We start from the raw sequence: 27,685 nt of genomic DNA on the forward strand, positions 1-27,685 counted from the left end.
TTCTCTATTACAACTAAAACTACGGTACTGTCAGGTACTTGACCCTTGGCTGAATATGCTGCTCCAGCATGGCAGGTGTCCAGTGCTGCTGCTGGTGCTTTGGTGTGTGTGACTTGGAGTAGGGGGCAGCAGAACAACAGTGCTGAAATTACTGGAGGACTAAGCAAGAAGCATCTGAAGATGCGTACTCCCATCTGAGGATTACGTGGGACTCACTTAAAATAAGCCTTCACCATACAGCTCTTAGATGCTGTGTCCTTTTGAGATAGTGTCCTCTTCTATGTATCTTTGGTCACATCTTTGCAAAGGAAAGATGATGTGGAATCTCTAGTCAAGAGTTAGTTAGCTAACAAATCTGCAGTTCCTAAGCTGATGCTCAGTGTTTCCTTCCAACCTCACAGGTCAAAGCAGCTTTTACACGTGCTTACAACAGAGAGGTACATCTGACACCATATTCACTTAGTTCTGTCAAGATATCTAGAAGGCAGTCAGGATCCATGTCCACCTTAGAAATGAATGAAGACTTGAACATGGAAGAGATCCAGTCTGATGAGGATGAGCAAGATACTGTTGACAGTGACACAATGATTAAGGTGACCTCGTACAGTAAAAAAAAGAACTGTGGTTTTTGCTTTTAGTTACATTTCTAGGACTTGGAATATCATCTGAATGGGGAGAGGAGACATTACAGTAGATACTGAATACATCATCTCTCAACTTTTAAATCTTTAACTAGCAACAGCGTGAAAAAGTCTTGAAGTTATTTCCATCCATTGCCTTCTGTTTGAATGTTGGTCCAAAGTGAGGTGCCGCTGAGAATTCACGATTCCTGCACCCAATTCCAAAGCTTACTACTATTTTAAGTGTTGGTGGGGATGGTGCCATTGGTAAGGAGCAGCCACAGGTCTCTGCATGTGGTTATCCCAGACAACAGTTCCAGTAATGCCCTTTGTACATATTGCCAAATCGGGGAGCTGTGGTCAGCCCTCAGGACTGAATATTGTAGTCTGTACACCCTGGAGCATTTAAACTTCATACCTGAAAGGGGAGGGGAAGGAAAGAGAGTGTTTTCTTTTACCACTGACATATTTTGACTCATGCTTTTGTCAGGTTGCAGTTGAATTTTGAACTGTTTGTATATTCTGTTTTACAGCAAAAGAAGGTGAAGTCTTCTTCCAAGCTGTCAAAAAGAGAGAAAAATGAAGAAACAACAAAAAAAGAAGGGAAAAGAAAAGAGAAAACAAGACATTAAACAGTATAAAATCTTGCTTTGGATGCAGTTTTGTGTTGTCTGACGTGTGGCAGGACCATGACACGTATCCAGTGCTGGAGCTGGGAAGGTACAACCCATGTGTTGAAAACGCTCCTCTTATAGAGGTGATGTAACTACTGTTCTCTGGCACTGTGCTGTGTAGTACTTACTCTTAACATGCTTCAACATTACAAGGTATAAAAGGCCTGTGCAGCAGACACTGGGGCGCATGAACAGGACAAAACCATGACCCTTAGTTATGCGGCATCTATGCTGAGTCTTCCCTAGGACTTCTCTACCTTTGTTTGGTTTTGTTTTTTTTTTTTTTAATAACAAATCCCCTGATGTTATGTGGGGAACTCTTGTAAATGATGCAACACCCTCCCCCAACCTAAATGGTGTATTTGTACATTATAGAAATTAAGCAGAGTATAAAATGACAATAAAATGTTTCACGGGAGTCTTTTAAAGCTCTGGTTAAGTTTGTGGAGTGTTCTGTCTTGGCCTCTCTTTTCTTCAGGGTTTTGGCTTTCCTTCACATACAGGATATGGTGTTTTATTCTTTTCCTACAACTTCCCTTTGTTCAGTTAGAAGCACAGAAAAGCAGTGAGGGATTTAGTTCCAAAACATGAAGAGCCTGTGCTTGTATGAGTTGTATCTTTAAGTATTCTTTTCTGGTTTTGATTAAAGTAAGGAATGTTTAATAGAAAACAGTCATAAAACTTTAGTTCAGACCTGATGTTGGAGAGAGAACACTTGGGGCTTTTGCCACTCGCTTAACACAGAACGCCCCTTGGTTTGTCTCTGGTGCAGATAAAATGCAAATTTGGCTTGGTAAGAAGAATTATCAATCAGTTTTATTACTATAACAAATCAAAGTACAAAATTTATCAAAAGCTAAGTATTTACAGGCTATCACAAAATAAAGTGACATGTGGTTGCTACTAAATCCTAGTAGGGAAGAGATGTGTGATGCAGTGATGGAGCTTTCCTTGTTGCTTGCCAGACAGCACATGCAGTTCTGAAAGAAAACAGAGGTGATTGGTCAGACTGTGATAGCAAACAACAGTTTTCTCAGACTGAAGGGGGGAAAGTTTATTATTGTATATATAATTTATAGTATCACTTGTGCATTACTCTGACCTATAGCTAAGTTTTCACACACTGTGTTTGCCTTCAGTTGTTAAAATTAATGAGGAATTTCTTTAACTCCTTTTCAGTTATCATTTCGTTAACTAAAATTGCAGTCTTGGATCAAAGTGTGTGGTATAGACAGAGCAGTGGTGTCATTTTTCTTTCTCTGAAATACAAGTATTTCCAGCCAATACTATGTTGCTGTTACCCTGTGATTATATTCTTAAATTCTGTTAAACATGTAACTGCATTTTAGATTTGTTCCTTCCAGTTAGCACTGGTCAGTAGCTCTGCAGAAGGAGTTGATGCTGCTGAGATCTCCAGACTGTTCTCTCTGCTGCTAAAGCCCAGCTGGTGTTCAGGACAAACACGCCACAGATGATAACATGATCACAGAGGTAAAGTGGTTTAATGCCTCGCAACTGGAATGATTTAACAACCAGGTTAGTTGCAGTAGCAAAACCTGGTGGTGTTTGTATGTCTGAGGGCAAGTAGGCGATACAGCTGGGTCTCTGGTATTCAAGGCACAGTCCTAGGCTGTAAGTTAAATCCCTGAACATTGCAATTCCCTTGCTGAAACACTCCCCATGCCCTCTAGAATGAGCCCTGTTCCGTATAAAAAAGTAAGTACAGGCTCTAGCACGTACCTGAATTTATTGGTCCCCATCTTCTGGTGTGAGGTACTGTGTACAATCATTTATTTTCTTAAGATGAGCAACGTCAATCCTTTCAGAACACATTGGACATGTGTTTTCAGTCTCTAACATGCTGTTTCAAAAGAAGGGTGATGGGTCAGATGAGAATTCTAACATTTTTCAAAGGAAGAGCTGGGCCTGAGGCAGAAACCACAGAGCAAAGTTCTGGCCTGTGCTATGTAACAAATACAGGCCAGAGCAATAGCAGTTAGAACACATACAGAGAAGCTTGGGCTAGAACATGAATTTTCTGCAGCTTCACAGTTCTGACATCTGAACAAGAGCTATCTATCCTGTCCCATTCCCACATGGGTGATTATCAGGGATGAGAGGTTGTTGATACCTTAGTGCAAACTAAGATGCACCAGTACTGTGTGTATCTGGTTTGGTTTTGGTGACTGCTGCTGTGCCTGTGTTCTCCCTGCCCCACATCAGGTTGTCTTCCTGGCAGAAGCTGAGAGCTTGCACAAGTCCATCCATCTCTGGTCCTGTTGCTGCAGCCCTGCATCTCTGGGGTAGAATTCTTTCTTGCAGTTCTTGGTCCACTTTGAAACAATGTTCTGTATGTTAGGTGAAACTACCAAGTAAGGGGATGCCTCTTCCACCCCAACCCAGCTATTAGGTGGTGTTAGTACCAAATGAAGCAGTTTGCTGCTAAAATAAGGCCAAACGTTGGAGTCCTGTAATAGAAAAAAATAATCTCAACTTACTTTCTGAATTCTGAATAGAGGGCAGGGAAGTCACAGTGTGGGCAGACTGTCCAGTCATCTCGGATCATGTGGCGACCCTGCAGGCAAAAGCCACCAGTAATTAAAAGGCACTGGCTGCCCTAGTACCTGGGCATTTGGTTTTGTACCTGTTACTGTGCAAAAGTCTCAGCAACTGAGTTCTAAATATCTTGAGGAATTAAAACCCCAACTGATGTTACTGGTGTTGGATTCCTGTGTAAAGCCTGTCATGAGAAAGCAGCTCTCGGTGAGATGGTGTTCTCATTGTAATCTGCATTCCTTTCAAAAAAAGAAATCTAAGAGTGAATTGAATCACAACTTCTAAAATTATTTGTTTAGCAATTCTAGAATGTCACCTACAGATCTGTGTCTAGAGTTGCTCAGAAATTACATTTTCAACTGATAACTTGCATTTCCTAAACTCACCTGCACCCAGGAGGTCATTTTTAGTAGTCACATTTGTGAGCAGAGTGAGTGCCTAGTACATCCTCTTTAAACAGCCATGATTCCTTGTCTGGGGTATGGTTTACTAATTTGCTTTTGATAGAAAGAATTCGTATGTACCTTTTCAATACTATAAAAACACAACAGCACCTTAAACTATATATAGAGGTTCATGCTCTAGTACAATATGCAATGTAGACTGTTGACACTGACTCTCATAACATGTTTGAAAATGCTGCGTTCCTAATGATGTTACCAATACCTGTGATGTTAATGAGCTATAACCACCAAGCTGGAGCCTAAATAAATGGTGTGAAATACAGATGAATATGTACATCATTTGGCTCATAAAGCTGTGTTTAAAAGCCTTGAGTTTTTTTCCTTAAGATAATACTTCTAAAATATACTGGTTATCTTATTCTGCTAAACCAAGAATAATGAAAAATAGATAACTGCTCCTACTCTTTCTTTTTGTAAGACTTAATTCCTTAGTTTTAATAAAGAATGCTAACTCCAACACTGGATTCCTGCTCAAGTAAATTACTTTTTTTTTTTTCCCCTGTGATTCTAGCATGACACTTGAACCTCATAGAAATAGTGTTAACTACATAGTAGCTAACCTCAGTCTAGAGGTTTTGTACTCATGCTGGTACCAGCAGGATGCATGGCTCTTCCACTGGGAAAGGTACCCCACCCGTACCTTTCCAGTATGCTCTAAAGTATCCTGAAACAAAAATGTTTGTTACACTTCCCCTTTCTGTAAGGGCCAGTACTGTGAGAAATGCTGAGGTCAGTGGCTGAACCATTTCTTAACCTTGGAAATGCCAAAAATTCTGCTACATTCTGGGCATTCCCCCAAACAGGTTTTGAAGTGGTTTGGTTTATGGGTGTGTTTTATTTATCTGAAGACTTGGCAGCCTCCAGTTCAGAGGAGGAGAGCTGTGCCCTCCACAAGCCTCCTGCACATGGAAGAAGAAAGGGAAGCTTCCACCCCTGCTGCTAATGCTCTGAGCACTGGAACATGCAAGCAAAGGCAAGCACCAGCCGCACAATTCTGTCTAACCACAAAACCATCATCTAGCTTGAATTCACCAGCAAGCTTTGGTCAGATGACCTTATTTTTAGAATGGAAGAGCAGCTTTGCGTTCCTGCTCACACTGCAGAGATGTGGCAGATACTCACAGTTGCAATACAGTACGGGAGATTGTTCTTGCAGCTGGGACACAGAAGTTCACACTCCGGGAGCTGGAATGCACAGTAGGGACAGGCTGTTGTTGGCTCTTCTGTTGCTGTTGTGCTTGGATGTCTAGAAGAAAGGTACAAACATGGATAAAAACCTCAAGTGCTTTGAACTTGACCAGAGATGTTTTACAGTGCCTTTAAGATTTAGCAAGTGTTTTAGTTAGTTTAACCTTTGAGTTAGTTGCGGAGCTGTCAGTTGCTATTTTATATTCTACCAGGTAATTCCTTTTAACTATCAGCCAAGCTTCATCATAGTTATGTAAACTCAGAAACAGGTAATTTTCCATCTAATTTGAAACTACACAACCTTTTTAAAGCTATAATGGGTCATAATACTTCAAAAGCTTTTGATACTCAGAGTATAAAGCTACAGTTTCTCTATTTCAGTGTTTTTTCTGTGGCAGGAGTGACCACAAAGAATTGAAGTAACAAGAAATAAAACGGGGATCTGGGTAGGACTAGACAGGTTGTAACACTGCCTTTCCCAGGCTTGTGTTCATCCCTGTGTCTCTTGGAGTGACGGTCCTGATCCAGACATGACAGCACCTGGGTTAAGGGTTGGACCTTCCTTCAGATTTCTTATGTGACCTTAACTTTCATCATTTATGGAATATTTATAGACAACGAGCTTAGATTCACTTTTAGCATATTTTCCAGTGAAGAGGATCCTTCCTGATGTTTAGCCTAGCAACCTTTTGGAGAGCATTAGGTGGCTGCCTTAATTACATTGATACTTTATAGAAAGCCTAATTTCTCATTTTATTACCCTGGGTGTGTATGTTTCCCTCGCAATCTGAGGTATGAATAAACCTGTTTCATAGATTGAGTCAACATGGCTTTTAGCACTGATGTATTTTAGAAGCTTAGTGGAATGTTCTAGAAGTATTAACAAGCAGATACTAGGGAAAAACTTTGCATTAATTAAGTAGTTCAAAGGTACCAGTAAATGGAATAGGATAAAGAGTTCTCAGTATACACAGCTGTGGTAACCCACTGCTGTTCTGTATGATCATAACATGCAAGTGAAAATAATGTGATACCACAGCTTATATATAATATTCAGACTGATGCCAGAACAGCTTTGTGACAAGAAAATACAAGACCTGTTGGAAAAAAGTCTCCATGTCTAAGATAATGGGCTCTGAACTGCTGTGGCTTAGGAACAGGATCTTCAATTACAATATATGCTACAAAACAATCAACTTGCTTTAAAGACGTTAGTCCTGCCTCTTACAACCTTTTCAGAGAAAAGCTGTAAGGATCAGTATCCATAAAGGAACAGCTGTGCAAACTGGCACTCTTCATGTCCTGAAACCACATGACTGATGATAGAGAAGAAATAAGAAAAAACAGGTCCATAAAATCCTAAGTGACACAGAGAAGGCCAGACCTCCTCCAAGAGGAAAACTACAAGACATCACACTAAACTAGCTTGGGACCAGTCTTGACACAATGGAACTTCTTGTCAGGGCAGTTGCCTGTTGCTGAAGATGTACATGGCTTCAAGCAGAGAGACTGGTTAAGATCATGGAGAGTTTAGAGACCTAATAAATACTTAAAACACCCATATGGGGTCAGCACATCCCTGAGCCTCAAAATAGTTAGAGGCTAGCAGACTAAATAAGTATTACATGTACTTTTATACACTCACCTGTGCTTCCTCCCCTGGCAGAAAATACTGGCTAGGACCTATCAAAGCAGAACTTAGAGGAGGAGGAAAATGTCAAGAATTCATCTATTTTTATCTGCCCTTCCATTCACTTTTACTTTAGCCATTTAGTCAGCAGTCTGTGTCACAGAAGAGGACATACTGCTGATGCTGCAGCAGCCAACAGTTCATATGTACATTCCTGGCAACTAAAGCTGTGTGGCTGCATTTACTTACTTAATGTCTGTAAGGACAAAACAAAATAGTACTGCTGGTTAGGAAGCATTTTACACGCATGTTGCCTTTAAGGTTTATCGCCTCCAATGGAACAGAAGAACCTTTCATTTTCATGGAAGGGGGGAATGGTTCTTAGCTTTCCAAATTTGAGACAGTGAAATAATAATGAACACAGGATAAAGCCTGCAGGATATGAGCAAAAATAACATTACAGATAAAGCCTTGATACTGTGTACGTTTAAAAGTACAGTTGAACACTGCTCACCTGACCAATGCTTCGATTTTCTTTTTGTATTTAAGGTCTATTTTATTGCGGTACTCCGGTCTCATCAGCATAGCAGCAAAACTGAAGGCTGAGTTCTTCAGTCCTGCTCTGTGACACTCGATTACAACTGAAGTCAAAATTTGTACAATATCTGTAACAGAAAGAAACAATTATGTCAGATATTTATTTACCAATATTAACTTCGAAAGCCTTGGAGCTAATGCAGCTAAAAAGGTACTAATGAAAAGAATGACAGTATTTTTCTTCCTCATGGTACACAGTTGCACAATTTGTGCAATTCCTGTAACTATATACAAGAAAATCGTGGTTTCACCTCTCTTTGCATTCCTGAAGCTCAGCATGGCAGCAGGCATGTTTTGATGATAACCATTTCTCGGAGATCTGGTCTGCACCATTTAAAATCTACATTTTAGTCTACATTTTCTGTGTACCCAAACAGTATTTTCAAAAGAAGATAGATTCAAATTTTGTGGTGAAGTCACAAAACCAATCATCAGTTGGTTACATACAGTCCTGAGACCCTGTGTGTGGGTTAGGCAGCTCGGGACTGCAGTTATGGTGGGCGAGGACAGATGAAAATGCTGGTGAGGAGCCCATCCTGGGGGCCCTATGCCAAAGAGCTGTCCTGGGGAGGATGGCAGAGCACACCATGCATTTCCACTGTCGTGTGCCTTACAGGATCACAGGAGGAGAATGCCCCTTCTAATGCAATGGCTAATGAATTCTCCTGCAGAACACAGCATTCCCAGCTATGCTGACAGCACTTACGTGATGGGAACTTGCTGATGTTGTTGGCTACGCGTATAAGCATGCGTGCTCCCTTCATATGATCACCACGTTTGATGTGAGTCTGGAATACAACAAACAGTGAATTAACTGTAGCTGTTAGCGAGTCATTCCCACAGCCCACTCCTGGCATTCATCCTGGGAGCTCCAAGCCCACAGCTCTCTCAAGAAACTGAGCCGAGGTGTACCGGGCACTGGAGAAAGGACCAGGCACTCTGTAGGGAGGAAAGACATTCTTTCCCACAACAGTCTTTCTGGCCTTCAGCCCACTATGTGCCTGCTCTTGCCTCACTGCTGGCTGAACAGATACTCTGGTGGGCCACAGGTTAGCTACCAGAAATCATTTGAGCACCCCCTAACTAATTTCATTTACAGAAGAGCAATGATCTGCTTATGGACAATAAGTAAGAATCTTGCACTACGAGCATAACATTTATAAGTACAAACGCAAAAGAAATACAGGAAGTGATACAAGGATTTTTAATTATTCAGTATTTAAAAAAAGAACACGCCAATCAAAGAGGCAAACCCAGCTATGGATTGTCCTGAAGCTTGCTGTTAACCTTCACTTGGATTCTGTGATACAACTTAATGACAATGTGACTTATGTATACAGACCATCTGCATGTACAGCTCAATAAATCAGAAACTGTGCAACTTACACGTAAGTTTCTCAGTTCTTTACCTTTGCTAATATGTAGCTGTGTAGAATCATAAGGTTTGTAGCCATCTCAGAAGGGATTTTAATCTTCTGTGTCTTTAACTCTGAATACATGCTGAAAAGAACATCGTGTGCATTTCGGTAGTTTCCTTATGAAAAAACAATGAGCAGGAAATTTAATTTTTTGTAACAATTTCTTTACCAATGACACACATGGAAGAGGAACAGGAAGTTAAGTTGATTCTCAGAGCAAAACCTTTGCATGGCAATTTCTTTTGAAAGTAGTTGCCTGCCACAGTATCCTGAACAGTATCAGCCAGGGAGTTAAATAAGAAAACCAATTACACTTACAGAATTTAGCTAAACAGTAGAAAAATATGTATGTGGATGACCATTTCATATAATGAAACTTCAAAAATAGATGCTGCTGTACCAATGCATTGTTCCACTATAAGGAAGAGAAGAAGTATTTTTAGAGCACTTAGAGATGTTACATCTTTTTGTTCTTCAGTGTCAGATATTCAAAAGCTGTTGTTTAAATGTTAATTTAACATACTTCATGAGCTTTGGCAACTCTTCACCTCTGCAACCAAACAAACCTAAATCCTGATAGAGAATTAAATACGAATATTCATAGAATAGAATCATAGAATGGTCTGGGTTGGAAGGGACCTTAAGATCATCCAGTTCCAACTCCTCTGCCGTGGGGGGTGAATATTAATTCACTAGATTACACTGCTTCAAGGATATTATCAAGGCTTGTCCAGAAACCACAACTTACTAACTAACTTATCAATGTTGCTGAAAACAACCTATGCTTAAGTATGGTTAGTCTACTCCTGGCTCCTTGTTTGTTCTTGCTTTATTTTGGTTTATTTTTGTTTATTTGGGTTTTTTGTTTTCATTATTAGAGTACAAGGAGTCATACTCTCTGCAGTTGGAGGCATTTAAAGGACATTTCAGATTCAGTTATTTCAGCAAACTTTTTTCCTCTGCTGGCAAACAAACAGTTTTACTCTATGGAGCAGTTTGTTATGTGTCATTATACACTACAATTGCATCAATCTGTGGGGAATCTGTGTGAGGCAGCTGAATATCAGGCCAGAATTAGTTGGTGGAAAACAACATTAATTTTGCATGCTCTGTTCCTGACTCAGTGCTACTAAGAAGGAGGAAAAAAAATGACTGCTGTAGCTGAACTCAGGACATGTGGTCAGTCTTAAAACCATGTGATTACAGAAATCCAACTTAAACTGCACATAAAATGGCCTACCCAGAGGAAAATACCAAACAGTATGACTTAAATATTATTTCTAAAATGGATTTTAAGAAAAAACAAACCATATTGGTGTAAATTTCTTCAGAATCAAACTCACTGAAATCTCCTGAAGGAAGAGGGAGACAATTTAAAACTGTGAAACAGTTACTGCAAGACTGGTGATTTTAATGAAAAAAATATTGTGCTTATTAATCCCGGGTGGCAGAACACGTCTATACTTGGGGAATATGAAACACAGTGTGGGATACTGCTTTTTAGATAAAAGTTTTCAGATTCAGAGAAGCTGGTAAATATTTTTTATGTATTTGTATTTTAAACCCTTGAGCATTTACATTTCCTTCTTACATAATCAGCACAAATGCATTACTCACTGCTATGAGGAACTGGGAGGTCATGCTTGCCAAGGGGTTAAGAGATTCTCCTTTCCCTAGCCCAGTGCTGAGAAGCAGTCCATAAAAGTTAATTTGCCTGCCTGTTCCCGAGGCTGCTATTTTCCCTTTACAGATATTTTTCATAACTTATTTGCAATGAAAAGCTAGCAGTGTTATGGTAGGGCTGTTGCCATGGCTGCAAAGCAGCACGACTAATGGAGGCAATAGCTACTTTGCTTCTAGCCCTGTCTCCTCTTACTACTTTTTTCTAACTTCAGCTACCTATTTAACAGGAAAACAAGGCTTAAGTAAGCAGGTGTCTGATCCTTCAACAGAAATAATCTCCTGTGAACCTCTCCCACTGGAAAAAAATCACATTCAGAGACTAAAGGGTCAAGTTGGAAACTGCATGTAGAATGCAGTTATAAGACCTGTGATATACAGAAAAGTGAAGTTGCAGGCAATCTTAATGACTATGTTTACTTGAATATATTAAGGAATGCAGGTATTTTCCACAGTTTCTTTTCTTCTAATATTTAATATACAGGTATAAGTCCCAAACTTTTCACTAAGACTACTTCAAATTAAGCTTGAATATAATTAAAATGTCTTTTCTGAGTATAATCCTATATAAATAACAGTACCTCAAGTACTGCTGTCACATCAGAGGAAATGGACTTACCTGAACACTGCTCCTCCCTGGCAATTATTATAGCAGTTCTGGCAGCTTCCTTGTATTGCTTCAGTGCCATGTATAAGTGGAATAGGTACTTGGCATCCTTAATTAAATCATACAAAAGGAATTAATACTGATTGAATATATACTGCTCTGTTCCTGTTCTTTACTTATCCCACATCCTTTACCCCACATTTCTTCCCCACACACTTATCCACCACATTCTTCAAAGCAAGCAGACAGACAAGCTGGCTTATTTCATGAAGAGCTCTTTGGAAGGACATGCTTTAGCTATGCTGCCTTCACCTGCAAGTCCTGGCTGTTGGTAGTCAGATAAACACCCACACTGGGGACCCTGACCAAACTGTGGCAGTTAGTTGCCAAGCTCTGCCAATATGGATACAGAAAGCTGCAGACCATTAGGCACATAGAGAGTTCCCAGGTGGAATCCCAACAACTTCAGACATGGAGGCAGTCATGGTATAAGAAAAGAACCAAAGGACTCTTTTCAGAAGTCAAAGTCTTGCTAGAAAAGTTTAAATTGTGTTTCAGATCTAGGTGCAAACATTGTTTAGTGTGAATAAGGATGATAAAATCTGGCCATTAAAAAGTGTATTGTTCTGAGACCAGATGGTAGACATCCAAGTCAGCTAAAAATCTAAAAATTAAGGGGACAACTGGCTAATTCTAGGTAATTCCTAAAGATACAGTAAAAATACTGAATTACATCACCTTGCTTATGATGAAAAGGAACTATTTAATGAAAAAAAACCCAAACCAGGCTAGTGTCATTAGTGTCACTGTTTTTTATCTTTAGCAGTGATTTCTAAAATGGGATCAATAAAAAAGTCAAGTCTGTACATGCTAATCATTTAAATAGTAAATCCAGATTAAATTAAGCTGAAATATTGTGTATAATGGTATGGTTCTGACTTAAATCTATAAATCAGCAGAACAAAAAAGGCACTCACTGGTAGCTCTATAGGCAGCTTAGCAAAAACCCAAACCAACTAATTCTGCAATATTAGTAGTAAACCGAAACATTTACTGTGTGTATTCTGTGTTAAAACGGTATAAAATGTCTTTAAAAATATTTGTATTGAACTGTTCTCTGGAATACTGTGTGGGGTTTGTACGCAAGTCTCAAACACACAGCAAAAGAAGCAGAAATACAGAGGAACAGAAACATGAAAGCTATAAAGACACTTCCTTATAAGGACAACGACTGCAAAGATTAAGTCCCTAATTGAGAGCCAAGGGAAAAAAGGATGACAAAAATCACAGAAAGAAAAGCAAGAGAGAAAGACTGGCAAACAGAAAGAGAAAAGGCAAGTCAAATTGTTCTTTTTCACTCACAATATCAGAGAAAATAGTAACTGACCAAAAATAATTACTTCTAAGCTGATGGAGCAGAATTTTAAGCAACATATGATCAAAAGGTCGAGTATCTTAAGAACCATAATTTAACAACAGTGAAACAGTTAACTGGATAATAAAGTAACCTCAACTACTTACTAGTGGATATTATTTATCCACTGAAAACTGCCTTAAAAAGGAAAATTGCTATTCCCTGAGTGGGGTGAAATAAAAATTACGATGAATGCTAGGTTAGAGGTAATTCTTCCCAATTTCTGACACCTATTAATGCCCACAGCTGGCCATTCCTGCTGCAGCAGGAGAAGGATCCTGTGCCAGCATGGACCAGTGGTCTTATGTGGTATCTGGCATGTCCCTAATGATATTTTACTGAAGTAACATATTTAAATGACTTACATGGCAGCCGTACGTGGAAAAACTGTAGAAGGCATCTAAGAAAATCTAGCCTCATGTTTTACTTTCATATTCTTACCTTTAAAGTCAGTTATTTTAAAAGCAAAAGCTGAAGGAAGGAATTTTCAATTGACAACACATTTCCTAAGGTCTTTGGATCAAGTTATTATTACAGTCTGACCGATCTTAACGTTAGATAGCCATGATTTTAATTTAGTCTTGCTTTTTAAAACACCTGTACTTAGAAAATATGCACACAGAAAACAGCAGAACCTTGCCAGTTAACGCTCCCTGACAAATTACAAAAGAGCACACACGACAAATTAAGAATCTTTACATGTTAAATTTAATAGTTGACATCATAACACATTTAAGAAATAGTTCGTCATTAGACAACACTGTAGCAAAATTTTGATAAGCACAATAATTTTGATTATGTGGTACTTCATTAAAATGCCACCTTATTAGATTTAAAGCAACCAGGCTGCTGAGAGCAATGGTCTGGCTTGAAGATCAATGCCTGAATGGACTAGCAAGTTTCTGCTGCATGGCTATTTTAAATTTACTCTTACTCTCAGCTTTACAAAAATACCACCACATAAAAGCTGCTATTCTCTAAAACCAACCCCATTTACTTGATAAGTTCAAAACCAGTCCCCATAGCATAACAGGGATAAAGATGAATCGTTTCTTAAGTAGATTTTTAAAACAACTATGTATGGTTTGATAAAGTAAAATTTTTTTACTCACTGAGAGAGACTATGGCAGATTGGGTTAAAGCATTCAGAAGAACAAGAGAGAGCTTTTAAACAAGGAAAGGAGAGCTCTACATTGAAGTTCAAAACAATGTTAAATATGGCAATTACAGCATTCACAAAATTCCTGTTTTCTAAAATCTTTACAACCTCTTCACTATGGGGACCACACTGTTGCTCACTTTCCTTATGCAGTCCTATGCACTTTCTTTCAACCAGGTGGCGAGGCTGCTGCTCTTAGAAATGAGATCAGATGCTACGGTTTTGGTCCACCCAACTTTCAGCACAAATACAAAATTACTTTTGCTTACACTGATGCTGCACAGATTTTTCATCCAATGCCTCCGACAGCTGCATTCTCTTCTGGTCTCCTGCACTTGAATTTCATTTGTTTCACTACTTTTTGCTTCCCTCGTAATTCTATTAACGTTCACATCTCACGTTACAGGTAAGTAATAGAGTTGTGTGGTTTGGTTTTTTTTATTTTATAAAAGCTAAGCTGGCTTGGCCATCAGCTGTCCAGTGTCTGTAAAAGTCTAAAATAGCAAACCCTTAATCTCTAGGCACCATATAAAGAGGAAAGAGCCTGAATTTCTAATCTTTCAACAGAACCATAACCAACAGCTGTAGTAGGGGCGAAATAAACTTACTGCACCAAGACCATGTCATCTTCATCGTTACCAAACCTCACTCCCCTCAGTAAGGCAGAATTTACTCTCCCATACATATTGTTTTGTACATGACTGTACGTACTGTGCGTCTGTATAAGACCCTAAATTCCTTGACTAAAGAATTAATTGTATACTGCAGTATCTGCACCTGAGGTCTGGCTTTCATAGCAGAAAACCATGGGTGTGGCGCCACTTAGCTCACATTCAAGCTGTGCTGAAACAGGCAGTAAAACGTGACACAACAGCAGTGATAAAAATACTATACCTTGGGCATGCCATCAGTCTCTCCCATAAGATAGTCTATCAGCTGATTTGTTAGGGCTTCATCTTTTGCCCGTCCCACCTATTAAAGACAGAAGAATTTATGATATGAAAGAGAAAGGAAAAATACTTGCACATAGGGAGGTTTTCCATAAAAACACTGAAACTAGATAGATTTTAAACATTGGTTTTTTTAGTTGTGTGTGTTCAGATCAGACGATTACTTGGTTCATCAGCTTTGACAGGCAGTAGTTCACATTTCTTTGATAACATGTTGTGTCAGGAAATTTTAGATGCTGGGCAACTGTCACAATACTGAAGGTAAACTTCTTGAAAAAATAAAGAATTTTTTGTTTTTCCAAGTTACTTACTGTTTCAATTGCCATTTCTATAGCCAAGTTATCTTCTGTGCTTGGACTTTTCATAAAGTGTTTTAATGCCTAAAAACAATACAGAAGAAAAGTTAAAACTCAAACACAACACATGAAATTAACATTTTCCTGTTTTTTATCAAGTTATTTCTCTCTGCATTTTGACAGTCAGGTGGCACACTGAATGTTTATCCTGATGGTATTTTACAGCTGTAAGGATAACCATGTACACCACAGAGGTAGGAGCTGCTCTTACAGATACTCCTGCAAGAAGTTAAGAGCTGAGACTTTGCCAAATTCTGGTGGACACCCCCTACACTCCAACTGAAGGAGTTGTCACCTACAATGGCTGTAATTTGCAAAGATCAGTAGTATTTTTTGGTATGTGTTCAGAATGCAAAAGTCAAACCTATAATAAGCATCAGTTCATTGATTGATAACTGACCAAAAAGTGTGCCAATTGACATACTGCAGTTCATACATTTTCTTTCTTAAAAGACAAAAAAAAGCTTTAAGTTAGGGCATGCTACAGTATTAAATCAATTAAATTAGTCAGCCACCAAGTAAGTCATCATTGGTCAAGCTAGTAAGAAACAAATAAATTCTACTCCTGTGTTCGTGACATTTAGAGATTCATCAAGAATATATCATTGATTCACCTGGAGCCCTCTGCTGCAGTGAAAAAGCGATCCGCATGGCAGTGTGTAATTCACCGCACATAAATGGAGGTAATTGTAAACATAAGTAGTTTAATTATGTTTTTTATACTTTTAAATATCAGTATGTCATCAGTTAAGGCAGCTAAAGTCTACTATGAACTTCCCTGATTTTGAAGTACTGTATTTTGAACAGTTTCTATGAACGTTTACTATCACTGGCTTATCTTTGAGTACTGACCCGTCCATATTGACCACACAGCAAGAAAAACTTTCCCGCTTGAAAATGTTTCTTTTCTTCTTCAAAATATAGTGCGATGCTCTGATAATCTTCATTGGTAGTACTTTCAGAACCTGCAACACACAGATAGCAATGACAGCAGAGTGTTCTCAGTAAACAAGATAAAGGCCCTACTGAAGGAATAAGTTCCTATTCTCAGTTTTGTTTTCCTACTGGCATTCAAAGGAAACCAAAGCCAGCTAGACTCAAATTACGTCTTACACATTTTTTCCTATTTAATCAGACTAAATGTCAGACTTTAGGAGCTAATAATGCAGTGAAATAATTGTTTCCATAGGTTTTCTGTTTTTTAACAGACAAAAAATTACATTATTATGACCTACTAATGAATTTTTCCATTACATCTTGGCAAAAATAAAACAGTGCAAGTGATTATGAGATTATCTCCTCATTATTTTTCAGAGTTTAAGAACATGCAAGTATGTATTGCACAAAGCAAGCCTATTAGGACCAATGTGACCATGTGGAACACAACTTCATCTTCTAATAAGAACTTGATTTTACTGTATGCATCTAAACCAAAGACAGCCACTAGTCCAAAGGAAGTTTTAAACCCTTTTTCCATCCAGTTAGATAGCAATTTGAGACACTGTATTTTGGATAGGAGAGACAGAAAACAGCATAAGGAGCAGCAGAACAGTAGTGGCCACCTTGACAAGTAGCTGCCAAAGTACATCACTAAGCTAGCTGTTGCCAAGCTTTTAAAACCTTCATAACAAAAATATGTTTTTTAAAGGAAGAGATTACTTGAAAATATAAGATAATTTGGTAGATACATACGTGGAACTCTTTCCACTAAGAATGGTGCCTGACACAGGTGAAAAATTATTGCAAATTGAGAAGCTGGCCACTGACTGACTTGATAGCCTGAGGTAAAAGTCAGCTTCTCAGTAAGGTCTCCTTTTTGTCTCTCACTGAGACAATAGGAGGCTAAAAAGGGCTTTAAAGAGAGAAAAAAGAAGACAGAGAAGTGACATACATATGTAAGAAAAGGGCTGGAAGCATGAAAAAAAGGAAAAGGGGATAAAAATCAAGAACTGTCCAAGTGAAGGTCTCAGTTTTAGAAAAGCAGTACTACCTACATCAAGGTCAAAGAAAGGGATTCCTCAATGAAGACAAGAAGCAAAGGCTAGACAATGCTCTATCTCTATGGATAAATAGAAAAAGCTTTAGCACAGGTAATACTTGAAAACAACCTAGACTGGAGACCAAGGGAGATACCTCAACTGAAAGCAAAGCCTAGCTTGTAGGCCTGAATTACACATAGATTTGCCAAATCTGTCCATGCTGACTGGAAATGGAAAGGCTGGGAAACAAAACTTCACACCCCTTGTCTTATGATGTTAAATTGGTCTAAACCAATTAAAAGAACAGCAAAACATATTGCAAGCAAACTATTAACCTGAAATACTCACTGATGATATCAGCATAAATCTCCATCTTGTTGTGTTGTTGAGCTAATGTGAAAGCTTCATTATTGCACTTGGACATGACCAAGAACTGGATGGCAGAACCATAGTCACCAAGCTGGAGGAAGAATCTAATCAGAATGAACAAATTAATGTCTTAGTACTAATTACCATAATGGCTATACCAAATGTTTTAGAAATATAGTATATTTTGTGGCATACCAATATGATACATTTATACCTTGATTATTTTAAATAGATTACTAAATTAACAGTGGAAATAATACAGCATGGCAACTTTTGTCTAAACTTATTACTTCAGGTTAATACAATTTTTATCAGACAATTCAAAAGAAGCTAAAAAAAAGTCAGCACCTGCTCAGCTGTCCAGATTTTAGAGAACTCAAATCAATAAACTGAAATATATGGTCACTGGCGAGGTACCAATAGCCAGAGTCTGCTATGTTAGCAAGCCTCACCATCTTACAGTAGGTATGGCCTCTTGCACCATTTTTTTAGCCTGCAGTGTATGATTGTTACCTGGCCACCATCTTTGCTCCATCAAGAGACTGTGTTTCTCTCACAATATTAACAGCCTTCTCAGGATTATTAAGGTGATCCAAATATAGTCGAATTACACTGTCCCATTGTTTTGCATGCTCATAAGCTATCACAGCTTCGTTGTACCTGTAAAATAATGGTTCCACATCAGTTTTTCTACCTGTAAAATAACTCTTTACAATAAGGTGTAAAAGAAAAAGTATTTTATTGCTGAGAGGTTACTCTGTGACACCTTCCTTTCAGTTTGCATATAATAACCTTGTTCTGCAATTCCTATGCTTTTTTTGGCTCTATTTAATTTTCTCTTGGGAGAATGAAAGGCAGAGAAATGTCTACCATGATACTATTTTTGACCTACTCTACCAGCATCCCTTTTGGTATATCTTAAAAGCAGTTAATCTGTTCCATTAGTTCTGTATGAAATCACTTGGGAGTGAGAAAACAATAAAAACCAAACAGACAATAGCTAGTTGTACAATGTAAAAAAATGGGATTTCTGTTCTGTAGACAAGATCAAGAGATTTCTCATTCTCACACTATGCAACTGACACAAACAGTATTTTCTAGTCTCATCAATGCAGACATTTAGCTTTGATCCTGTTTCATGTTATAAAGTATCATTATTCTAAAGCACATTTACTGACAGGTAAAGACTAGTAGAACCTAATTCTGTGATTACATATAGCCTATTTCAGGCTTTCATTTCAGCCAGTAATTTCACATTAGTCAATATTTTGCAAGTGCAGCAATTAAGATGTAACAGTAATTTGGTTCTAGAATGAAAAAAATTCTTTCATGACTATTCCCCCTTTGAATTTAACTTAAAAAACTCAGAGGTGAGGAGTCATTAGAAACAAAGTGAACTCTTCAATACTCTGCTAAATGGAATACTGCACTGGGTGTACTTTTCAACCTGTAATGATTTTTGGTAAAAAGATATTAGTACTTAAACGGGAAAACAATCAATTAGAAACACATCTCTGATACTAATGGAAGGTCCTTAGGTTACATTTAAAACATCACACAGTAAGTTTACATATTTCAGAATACATTTTCACAAGGCTCTTTTATGCAAAATTTAAAGCCCATCTTTAAGTTTATTTTCTAAAAGACTCATTATTGATGTTATTAGATACTACAACAAACAATAATGTTTCATAAAAAAGGTAAGGATTCAAACTCACTTGCCATCTGCTTCTTTGGCCTTTGCATATTGTAGGTGAATCTTTGGAGATGAAACATGAGGAAGAAGTTCACCAACCTTTGCCCTAGAAAGACAAGATAATAGTTATTTAATAAATACATCTGGTTTCAAATTTTCTCCAGTAAAACAGGCATATTTATATCAACACTGAAAGGAAGGCTAAAAAAAGAACCAAGTGCACATAATGTATAACCTTTGAAGGCAATTTAATAGTCTCAAAAAGCTGCACTTTACAGATAAAGGAACTGGAAATCATAGACTGCTTCATGAATGTACAGGCTTAAAGAAGGACAGTATCTTCACGAGCCATGTACATGTTTGAGATATAAGTGCCAGACCAACCATTTTACATCCAATATTCTCTACGTAATCTACACTATAACAGAAGGACAGTATTAAAACTGCAGCCTGAAAGAATGTGAAGAGTACAAAAGGCCACCAGTAGAGGTACAGCTGTGATTACTCTCATGATTGTGTACTTAAGGCCATAGGTTACACAGAGGACTCCAGGCAATTAGAAACAGACACTCTTGAGCGAGTCGTCATCTCCAACAGCAGAGTGTGGAGGAATATGGAACCATCAGTCCTTCCAATAAATCTAGCTTCAGGAGTTGCACACAGTGATATGATCTATAAAAGCGAGCAAACTATGCAGAAGGCCTTTCAAGACCAAGTACATAGGAGACTGAAGACATGCTCACCTTACATCTCACCTCTGCCTAAAAGATAGAGCATTCCCCAAACTGAAAGCTTCTGCTAGAGTCAACAAAGCTTGTATCTCCCACTTTACAGATCAAGGTTATCATTATGTGCAAGCTACCCTACCTAACAAAGTGTTCTCCTGGTCTGTTTTGATGCCACTTACCTTTCTATGATGGAAAAAAATTTTCATTGGAAAACAAACATAATATTCCAACCTAATTTTAGAGCACTTGTATGAAAGAGGAGGGGTCTTTCTGATCTCTGCTCCAATCAGTTCTTAATATTAGAAGTAAATAAAACGTTATTAGGCAAGAATTCAGTGCTTAAATCCCTCAGTAAATCGTACTTTTCCACTGGAAACTGCCAATAATCAAATTCCCTTTAAAAAAATTAAAAGCGTATTGAACATAATGCCAGTGATCTTGACTACTCATGATACAGACTCCACCTGAACCAGCAACTTAGAATGATTTCCAACTGTCTGAATATTCAGTCTCAGCTATGTATTTTATAACTGAAGGAATTTAATTAACTAAACAGTAACTACACAAATAAAATTACTGAATTCAGTGCATGTGTGTGCATGTGCACATGCACATTAAGGACTTGCAACTGCAGATAAGTAAACTTAACAGAGAAAAAAAGTAAAAAGACTATCTCCCATTTACAGTAAGAGTACTTTTAAAACAACAGAAGCTTCTGAGAGAACACTGTTCTTGTTTCAGCTTGGGGGAAGGAACAATAAAATCAGTGAAACATAATCAATGAGACAGTTGTGCTATTCAGAGAATCCTTCCTTTCTAAAGAGCACCACAGCAAGTCCTTTTGAAATACACCACTTCCCTGAAACCAGCACTTACCAGTTTTTACATCGGATGTACACTGATGCTGCCTTGTCATAATACTGTCCCTTTTCATACAGCTGAGCAGCTTCTGAAAATTGCTACAATATTGGAAATCATTCAAACATCATTAAAAAATCATTTAAAAATCATTTCATAAATTAAGATTAAAAAAATTAAATAATAGCTTAATGACTTCATTTATTCAGCCTTAGCTTTATTAACTCTTTTAAGTACCTTCATATTCTCCAGAATAGCTCCACAGTCTCTTTTTAGTAACCTACTGGGATGTTTAATGGCCTGGTTTACCCCTCGACGGATATCTCCCATTCGAATGGACATTTGAGCCACTCCAGCAAGGCAAGCTTCATCATGCTCCTGGTACTGGCAATCAAATGAAAAGTAGTAGCTATACATTATACATTAGAAAATCAGGTCACAAAAGCCACAGTAACCAAGCACTGAAGCAAATTAACAAAACATTACATGGACTTAATAAAATCAATTTTTGTCTCAAGATTCTTGCCTAGCTGCAGCTGTCACTTAGAAGAACTCAGCTTAGTTCTTAAGCTTTAATTTTTACATTTTGCTTACAAGATCTGTCCAGACCAAGCATACACACGTTTTACAGACACCTCAGTACTACTCTCATCTTTCCTCCAAAACCAACAGAGAAAAAAGAGAAACTACAAGCAGGATATTTCCTTTATTTATTTTTTTTTTTTGAAGTGGCAAGGCTACTAATGTTTCATAAGGCCAAATGGCTTGATCTCAGAAATGTTGCTAATCCCCCTATTATGTTCCCTTATTATCATTTCAGTCACTTAATAGACAGTATGCAATTATCATAGAATCACAGAATGGTTTGGGTTGGAAGGGACCTTAAAGATCATCTAGTTTCAGCCCCTCTGCCATGGGCAGGAACACCTTCCACTAGAGCAGGTTGCACAAAGCCCCATTCCATATTATTATGTTAGGGGAAATAATGCCAGAGTAAGGAAGGACCAACTGAATATGATGTTCATCTTCTAATACAATCCTTGCTTGTCTTGATATAGATAACAATTCAGTAAAGAAGAACAGAAGGAATGATTAGGACCTTTGTTATACCAATGAAAACCCTAGCAGTATTTTCTCTGACATTTGCATGTCTATTATGAGACTGCTCGAACTATAAAACCTAAATCTAGTTATGCCATGTTAATACAATGTCAATATTGCTTTATACCTGGAGAAGGCATCATTCTGTGTATTAAAAATAAGAGAAGCGTGAAGACTACTATCCCGAAAGCAATAGTCATACAGATTTAGACTGGAATAAAAAAAAAATATCTGAATTCAACTGAGTCTGAAGCATGACAACTTAATGTGTAGTATGACAGCACAAATGCTATCATTAGTAAAAAGGAATTACCTTATTATTTCCAGTGATTCCCTTCTCATAGTGTGCCAGGGCATTAATATAATCACCCCTAAAAGAAAACTGGAAGTTACACAGAGAACAGTTTTACCAGGAAGAGATGGTTACCTTCCCACCACACAGATTATACATGTATCTATCTGTCCTGCTTTAGACATGTCCTGGGTTCAGCTACAGCAGTCATTTTTTCTCCTTCTTAGTAGCTGGTGCAGTGCTGTGTTTTTGACTTTCAGTCTGGGAACAATGCTGATAACACCGATGTTTTTAGTTGTTGCTAAGTAATGTTTACTCTGACCAAGGACTTTCTCAGTCTCATGCTTTGCCAGAGAGGAGGGGCAGCCAGGAGGAAGCAGAGACAGGACACCTGACCCAAACTGGCCAAAGGGCTATTCCATACCACAGCACGTCATGCCCAGTATAGAAACTGGGGGGAGGTACCCGGAAGGCCCAGATCGCTGCTCGGGTCGGGCTGGGTATTGGTCGGCGGGTGGGGAGCGGTTGTGTCCTTTTCCCTTGTTATTCCTCTTATCATTATTATTGGTAGCAGTAGTGGTTTGTATTATACCTTAGTTACTGGAGAGCTGTTATCTCAACTCGTGGGAGTTACATTCCTTCGATTCTCCTCCCCATCCCTCCGGGAGCGGGGGGAGGAAGGAAAAGGGGGGGAATGAGCGAGCGGCTGCGTGGTTCCAAGTTGCCGGCTGGGCTTAAACCACGACAAGACATAACGACTCCATACAAGGATGTGAAGTATGCAAAAGATGGACAATCACACAGTAAGTCATGGCACCTCCTGTGCACTTTATCAAGCTATTAGCCAAAAAGGCAGTCCATCTCTCAATGCCATTATACTGAGACTAATAAATCTCCCTTGAAAGACGGGAAAATAACCTATCTGCACAATACACCTCAGTAATCTCATCCCAACTTCCACATTTTTCTGGAAGACAAATGAAACTAATCTTCTAGAACTATTCTTGAATATTCACAACATAAAAATGAAGGCAATTCTTTTTCCTTAAGTATATTCAGAACTCAGGTTACAGATGGTTGCATTGCTTCAGCTGCCTCTGTTCCTTTCTGTGACCAACAAGTGCCCCCTCTCAGTGCTGGGGCACTGCCAGGGAGGAGTTGTCGAACAACTCTATTAATAGATAAGAGCTTTTCCTCTTGGTTTAGACATTTAAAACAGGTTTCATCGGGGAAAAAATAGTATAAAAATCGTCTTAAAATCACAGCAAATTGTTAATAACTTCTCTCTTTCAGGGACTGGTAGCCTTGAAATCTGACACTCATCTACCTAAAATACGTAAGAAAATGAAGGCTATTGGGTATATAAGGAAAGACAGGCAAAAGGCAAGGCTTTTGTCCAAAGAAAGAAGTGTTAAGTGGTGTGAACTTTATTTTCCACCCACTTGCTTGCAACAAAGTATTTATTTAGTAGATGATCTTATTATATAGTAGATCTGCCAGCTGCAAAAAACCCAGGTATAGTGAAATTAATCAAAAGTAACTATTAATTGCTAACATATGTGTCTAGCATGAGGTATTCCTTACCAAACTACTCTTCCTTATGCTATAGCAATCCTCTCTCACAGAATCCTCTCTCAGCAATGTAGTTACCTGAAGTATCTCAATTTATATTCTTCTAGTGAGCATGAGTATTGGTTTAATCTTCCTACACTGCAGCTTTACAGGAGAACTTACGTGAATTCAAGCTGCACTGCATATTCCTTTGATATGAAAGGGATTTGGTCTGGAGCCAAACGCTTAGCCAGCTGAACTGCACTATCCCAGTGTTGCAGGTCTTTTCGCATCTATTAACAAAGAACAGTAACATTTTCTGATGCAAGTATTAAATTCTGAACCTTATTCTAAATACAAATACAGAGCTAGTATTCTAGAAAGATTCAGGTAATTTGAATTCATCCTAAAAGAGTATCTGTGAGTCACAAAATGGCATAACAAAACCATAAAAAGGCAGAATTATCAGAAGGTAAAATATTCCAACATTAAGGTGGAGATGAAAACAACTGAAAAACATTTACACATCTTAAATGAATACCTCAAGTGCAGCAACAGGACAGGAGGATGCCAGATATAAATCCTGAGCCAGATTAAAATCACCAGTAAACATGGCAAGATGTCCGGCTAAAAGGTTGTGGTCTTCTATTCCCTGGAAAAAGATGTAATAGGCACAAAAGTAGTCCAAACGAAAAAAATAGTTGTAAGTTACAATCTAGTAAGCACGGTAAAACAAAATATTGTTGCATTTTACAACCATGTGTATTGAATGGATTCTACAAACCAGAAAAAGCCCTCACTTTCTTACTGTAGCTCAAAGTCACTACAGCTAATACTGTCCAAGATCAGCAGTTTGCAGAATTATATTCTTAGGGTACCGTTTCATGCACTTTTAGACATAACTTTTTCTTTTTTTTAAATAATAATAGCAGCCTTAAGCATTTTCTCAAAAATAACAAAGGAAAAAAGAGCCTCCAAATGCCTGAGACATGTATATTTTCTGCTGCTCTCAAGCAAATGCAGGAAGGCATGTTGTGTCCAGTAGAGACTGCAATCACTTCAAGAGAAAACCAAGCAAGAGTTATGAGTTTGGACATTTTCTCCTCTATAACTATTAACTCCCTTGAAAATAATTCACCACCTACTTTGAAAAAAAACCCAAACCTCAAAATCCCCAGAAAATAAGAACTCGGCAATTCTTAAAGAAGAATTACATCACCGTATTTCCTATTTAAAAGGGACTTTACATTTTACCTTTATTTGCTCTAGTGACATCACCATCCCAGCATTACCAAATGTCCGATACACACGGATTGCAAAATCCACCTCCATATGATATAAGCAAGCTTTGGCCAGCTCATTCCACCCAGACTGGTCATTCAGAAGTTTGCACAACTCCCATGCTTCAGAAAACCTTTACAAGGTAAAATACATTATTAAAACTATTTTAATTTCAGGTATTACTCACATCTAAAATTCCCTCTCAACACTTTTTTTCCCTAATACTACAGTAGGGAACAGATAAAAAGCATTTAATTCTAAGCCATGGAGAGAGAGATGTGTCAGGAAGAAAGGAGTAATATAAATGCATAACTTAACAGTTCTGTTCCTCCTGTTTCTACCACACCTTTTCAGGAAACCATCTGCCTTCCCTACTCTGGCATTCCTTCCATTATAATGATTTTGCATTGCTTCATTACAGTGGGAAAGGAGTATGTAAGAAACACCTTCAGCCAGTTTTGGAAGAGACACTGTCACAGAACCCCAAAGCAGCCCTGAAAAAAATTACTTCAGCTTTTACTTGACAGTGGAAAAACAAATAAAGCACCACTAGGCCACTTATTCAGCTTGGTCTGTATAGACAGCTACATGGACTCCTGGATCAATCTAATTTATCAATATTCACCATGCATTTTTAAATCACCAGGATATGCTGTACTGAGCTATAAGCACAGAAGAAAACAATTTACACAATATAATTAAAACACAGATGTACCTTTTCAACGTTAAAGTCTGAGTAAGCATTTGTGTCAGCTCATTAGGTCCAAAGTCTTTCAAATTGCCAAGGAACCTGTGAGTGCTCAGATAGATATTGTTTGTTTTCCCACTCTGAGTCTGACAAGTTAATTCTCCATTATATAGCAACAAAGGTTTGTGGGAAAAGGGGACTTCTGTGCCACCTGCCAAAATAATCTTTGACCCTAGATTCAAAGATCACGAAGAAAAGAAGACATCATTTAAAAAAATCCCTACATGGTAGAAAGTGTAGCAAGCAGTCACAGCTGAAATAATGTAGATTTGCAGGGTATTAATACAAGGTGTCTAATTCTGGTAGTCAACATCTTCTGCAGAGCACGTATTTTTCAGTAAAGTAAATATACATAACTTAAATCTTCTAAACCAGTAAGGTCATTTGCCAAATGTCTGTAGGTAAATTCCTTAATGTTTCTCTGTAAAAAATACAGAAATTGCTATGATTTTTGTTAACTATAACTGAATGCAAGTTTTGTCACCCTGCTCTTAAGATTTTCTCATTAACATTTCAAAATGGGATTTTGAAGCACAATGTGGAAATTTCAGATGAAAGACTGTAACAGCAAGAAGCTTAGGGAGCTATGACCAAAATGCTTTGTTGGAGCTTTTCAGAGAAACCTACAAAGCAACCAGTTTCTTATTCATCAGCTGTACCACAAAACTTCTGTATTACTGTATATTTGTACAATCATTATACAAATATTTAAGATGAAGACTCGGAATATGTTTTACTTTATTAAATGAAAGAGTGAATAAGTTTTTAAAAGCATCTACAGTACCTTGAATGGCATCCTTATAAAAAACGTATGTGTACGCTTTATCGTCATCAAAAGCAACAAAAACACCTTTATCCATTGGCCAGTTTTCCCACAGGATTCCTTTAATAGTTGGTGAGAAGTCTGGAATCTCATATAGTCTATCATTTATCTACAAACAATGCAATAATAAAATTACTAGCAAGTGACTAAGGAGACAAACTAAATATTCATCTCAGCTATGATTAAAAGAATATAAATAGTGCAGAAATATGAAAATTGTATTAAGAAAAAGTCTTCTTACAAGCAGTGACTTTGAATAACATAATAGTTGAATTCAGAAGAAAAGTAAATGGAGAAAATGCACATTATATAAATGTTAATTTCTTTTCTTGGAAAACAGGTATGGGAACAGGCAGTGAAACTGCCAGCGCTTGTTAAAGGGTATTGTAAATGTCTGTATTTGAATACACAGACACATATAGTTCTGAAAATTACTGATCAGGAATTTAGTATAATGAAATTGTCCTGATCTCACATGATAGATTTTACTTCCTTACCGATTTCTCCTACCAGCATATACATTGGAGTGACAAAAAGTTTACTGAAACACCATCTAGTTGAAGAGCCGGCTTGTAAATGTAGTTATATGGGTATCCCACACTAACTTACTGGGCAATAGACGAAGCCATCACTTTTGTCATCTATGAAAGCCAATCTGGTTCCATTGGGATCTGGAAAAACTTTCCTCACGCTGACAGGATGCCGATATTCATTCACATATTGCCAGTCTTCAATGTAGAAATAATTAATAACTCCAGTCTAATAAGAAATGACAGAAAAAAGCTAATAATGATATCAGTAAGCGGCATGCAGACAACTAACTTGGTTGTAGTTTCTCCAATCTTAAAAGTGACAAATACGAAGAGTTAGGTTTAAATTAAAATACTTCCAGGTGGGTTTTTTTTTGGGCTTTCTTCTTCATTCACAGCTTGTTTTCAGCAGGGTA

General features: G+C 37.9%; 2 protein-coding genes across 2 annotated transcripts in view; one reads left to right on the plus strand and one right to left on the minus strand.

Moving 5' to 3' along the window:
- Positions 1 to 1,252, plus strand: part of RFC1 (replication factor C (activator 1) 1, 145kDa) — a 34,314-nt gene extending 33,062 nt beyond the window's left edge. The window contains exons 24-25 of the mRNA XM_010021936.1: positions 402 to 593; positions 1,154 to 1,252. Of these exons, the coding sequence (XP_010020238.1) occupies positions 402 to 593; positions 1,154 to 1,252 (291 nt within the window). The remainder of the gene's footprint in view (positions 1 to 401; positions 594 to 1,153) is intronic.
- A 1,788-nt stretch (positions 1,253 to 3,040) lies between these two features.
- Positions 3,041 to 27,685, minus strand: part of WDR19 (WD repeat domain 19) — a gene marked incomplete at its 5' end in the record, with an annotated part of 39,050 nt that continues 14,405 nt past the window's right edge. Inside the window, 22 exons of the mRNA XM_010021937.1 lie at positions 3,041 to 3,155; positions 3,793 to 3,869; positions 5,437 to 5,560; positions 7,647 to 7,797; positions 8,436 to 8,517; positions 9,139 to 9,263; positions 11,447 to 11,543; positions 14,902 to 14,979; positions 15,269 to 15,337; positions 16,166 to 16,278; positions 17,641 to 17,765; positions 18,175 to 18,321; positions 19,380 to 19,463; positions 20,962 to 21,044; positions 21,181 to 21,321; positions 22,358 to 22,415; positions 24,071 to 24,180; positions 24,429 to 24,539; positions 25,142 to 25,301; positions 25,884 to 26,088; positions 26,701 to 26,848; positions 27,349 to 27,498. Coding sequence (XP_010020239.1) covers positions 3,041 to 3,155; positions 3,793 to 3,869; positions 5,437 to 5,560; positions 7,647 to 7,797; positions 8,436 to 8,517; positions 9,139 to 9,263; positions 11,447 to 11,543; positions 14,902 to 14,979; positions 15,269 to 15,337; positions 16,166 to 16,278; positions 17,641 to 17,765; positions 18,175 to 18,321; positions 19,380 to 19,463; positions 20,962 to 21,044; positions 21,181 to 21,321; positions 22,358 to 22,415; positions 24,071 to 24,180; positions 24,429 to 24,539; positions 25,142 to 25,301; positions 25,884 to 26,088; positions 26,701 to 26,848; positions 27,349 to 27,498 — 2,553 coding nt within the window. The remainder of the gene's footprint in view (positions 3,156 to 3,792; positions 3,870 to 5,436; positions 5,561 to 7,646; positions 7,798 to 8,435; positions 8,518 to 9,138; positions 9,264 to 11,446; positions 11,544 to 14,901; positions 14,980 to 15,268; positions 15,338 to 16,165; positions 16,279 to 17,640; positions 17,766 to 18,174; positions 18,322 to 19,379; positions 19,464 to 20,961; positions 21,045 to 21,180; positions 21,322 to 22,357; positions 22,416 to 24,070; positions 24,181 to 24,428; positions 24,540 to 25,141; positions 25,302 to 25,883; positions 26,089 to 26,700; positions 26,849 to 27,348; positions 27,499 to 27,685) is intronic.

The sequence above is a fragment of the Nestor notabilis genome, unplaced genomic scaffold (assembly GCF_000696875.1).
Source record: "Nestor notabilis isolate BGI_N333 unplaced genomic scaffold, ASM69687v1 scaffold16289, whole genome shotgun sequence".
NCBI classification, from domain to species: Eukaryota; Metazoa; Chordata; class Aves; order Psittaciformes; family Psittacidae; genus Nestor; species Nestor notabilis.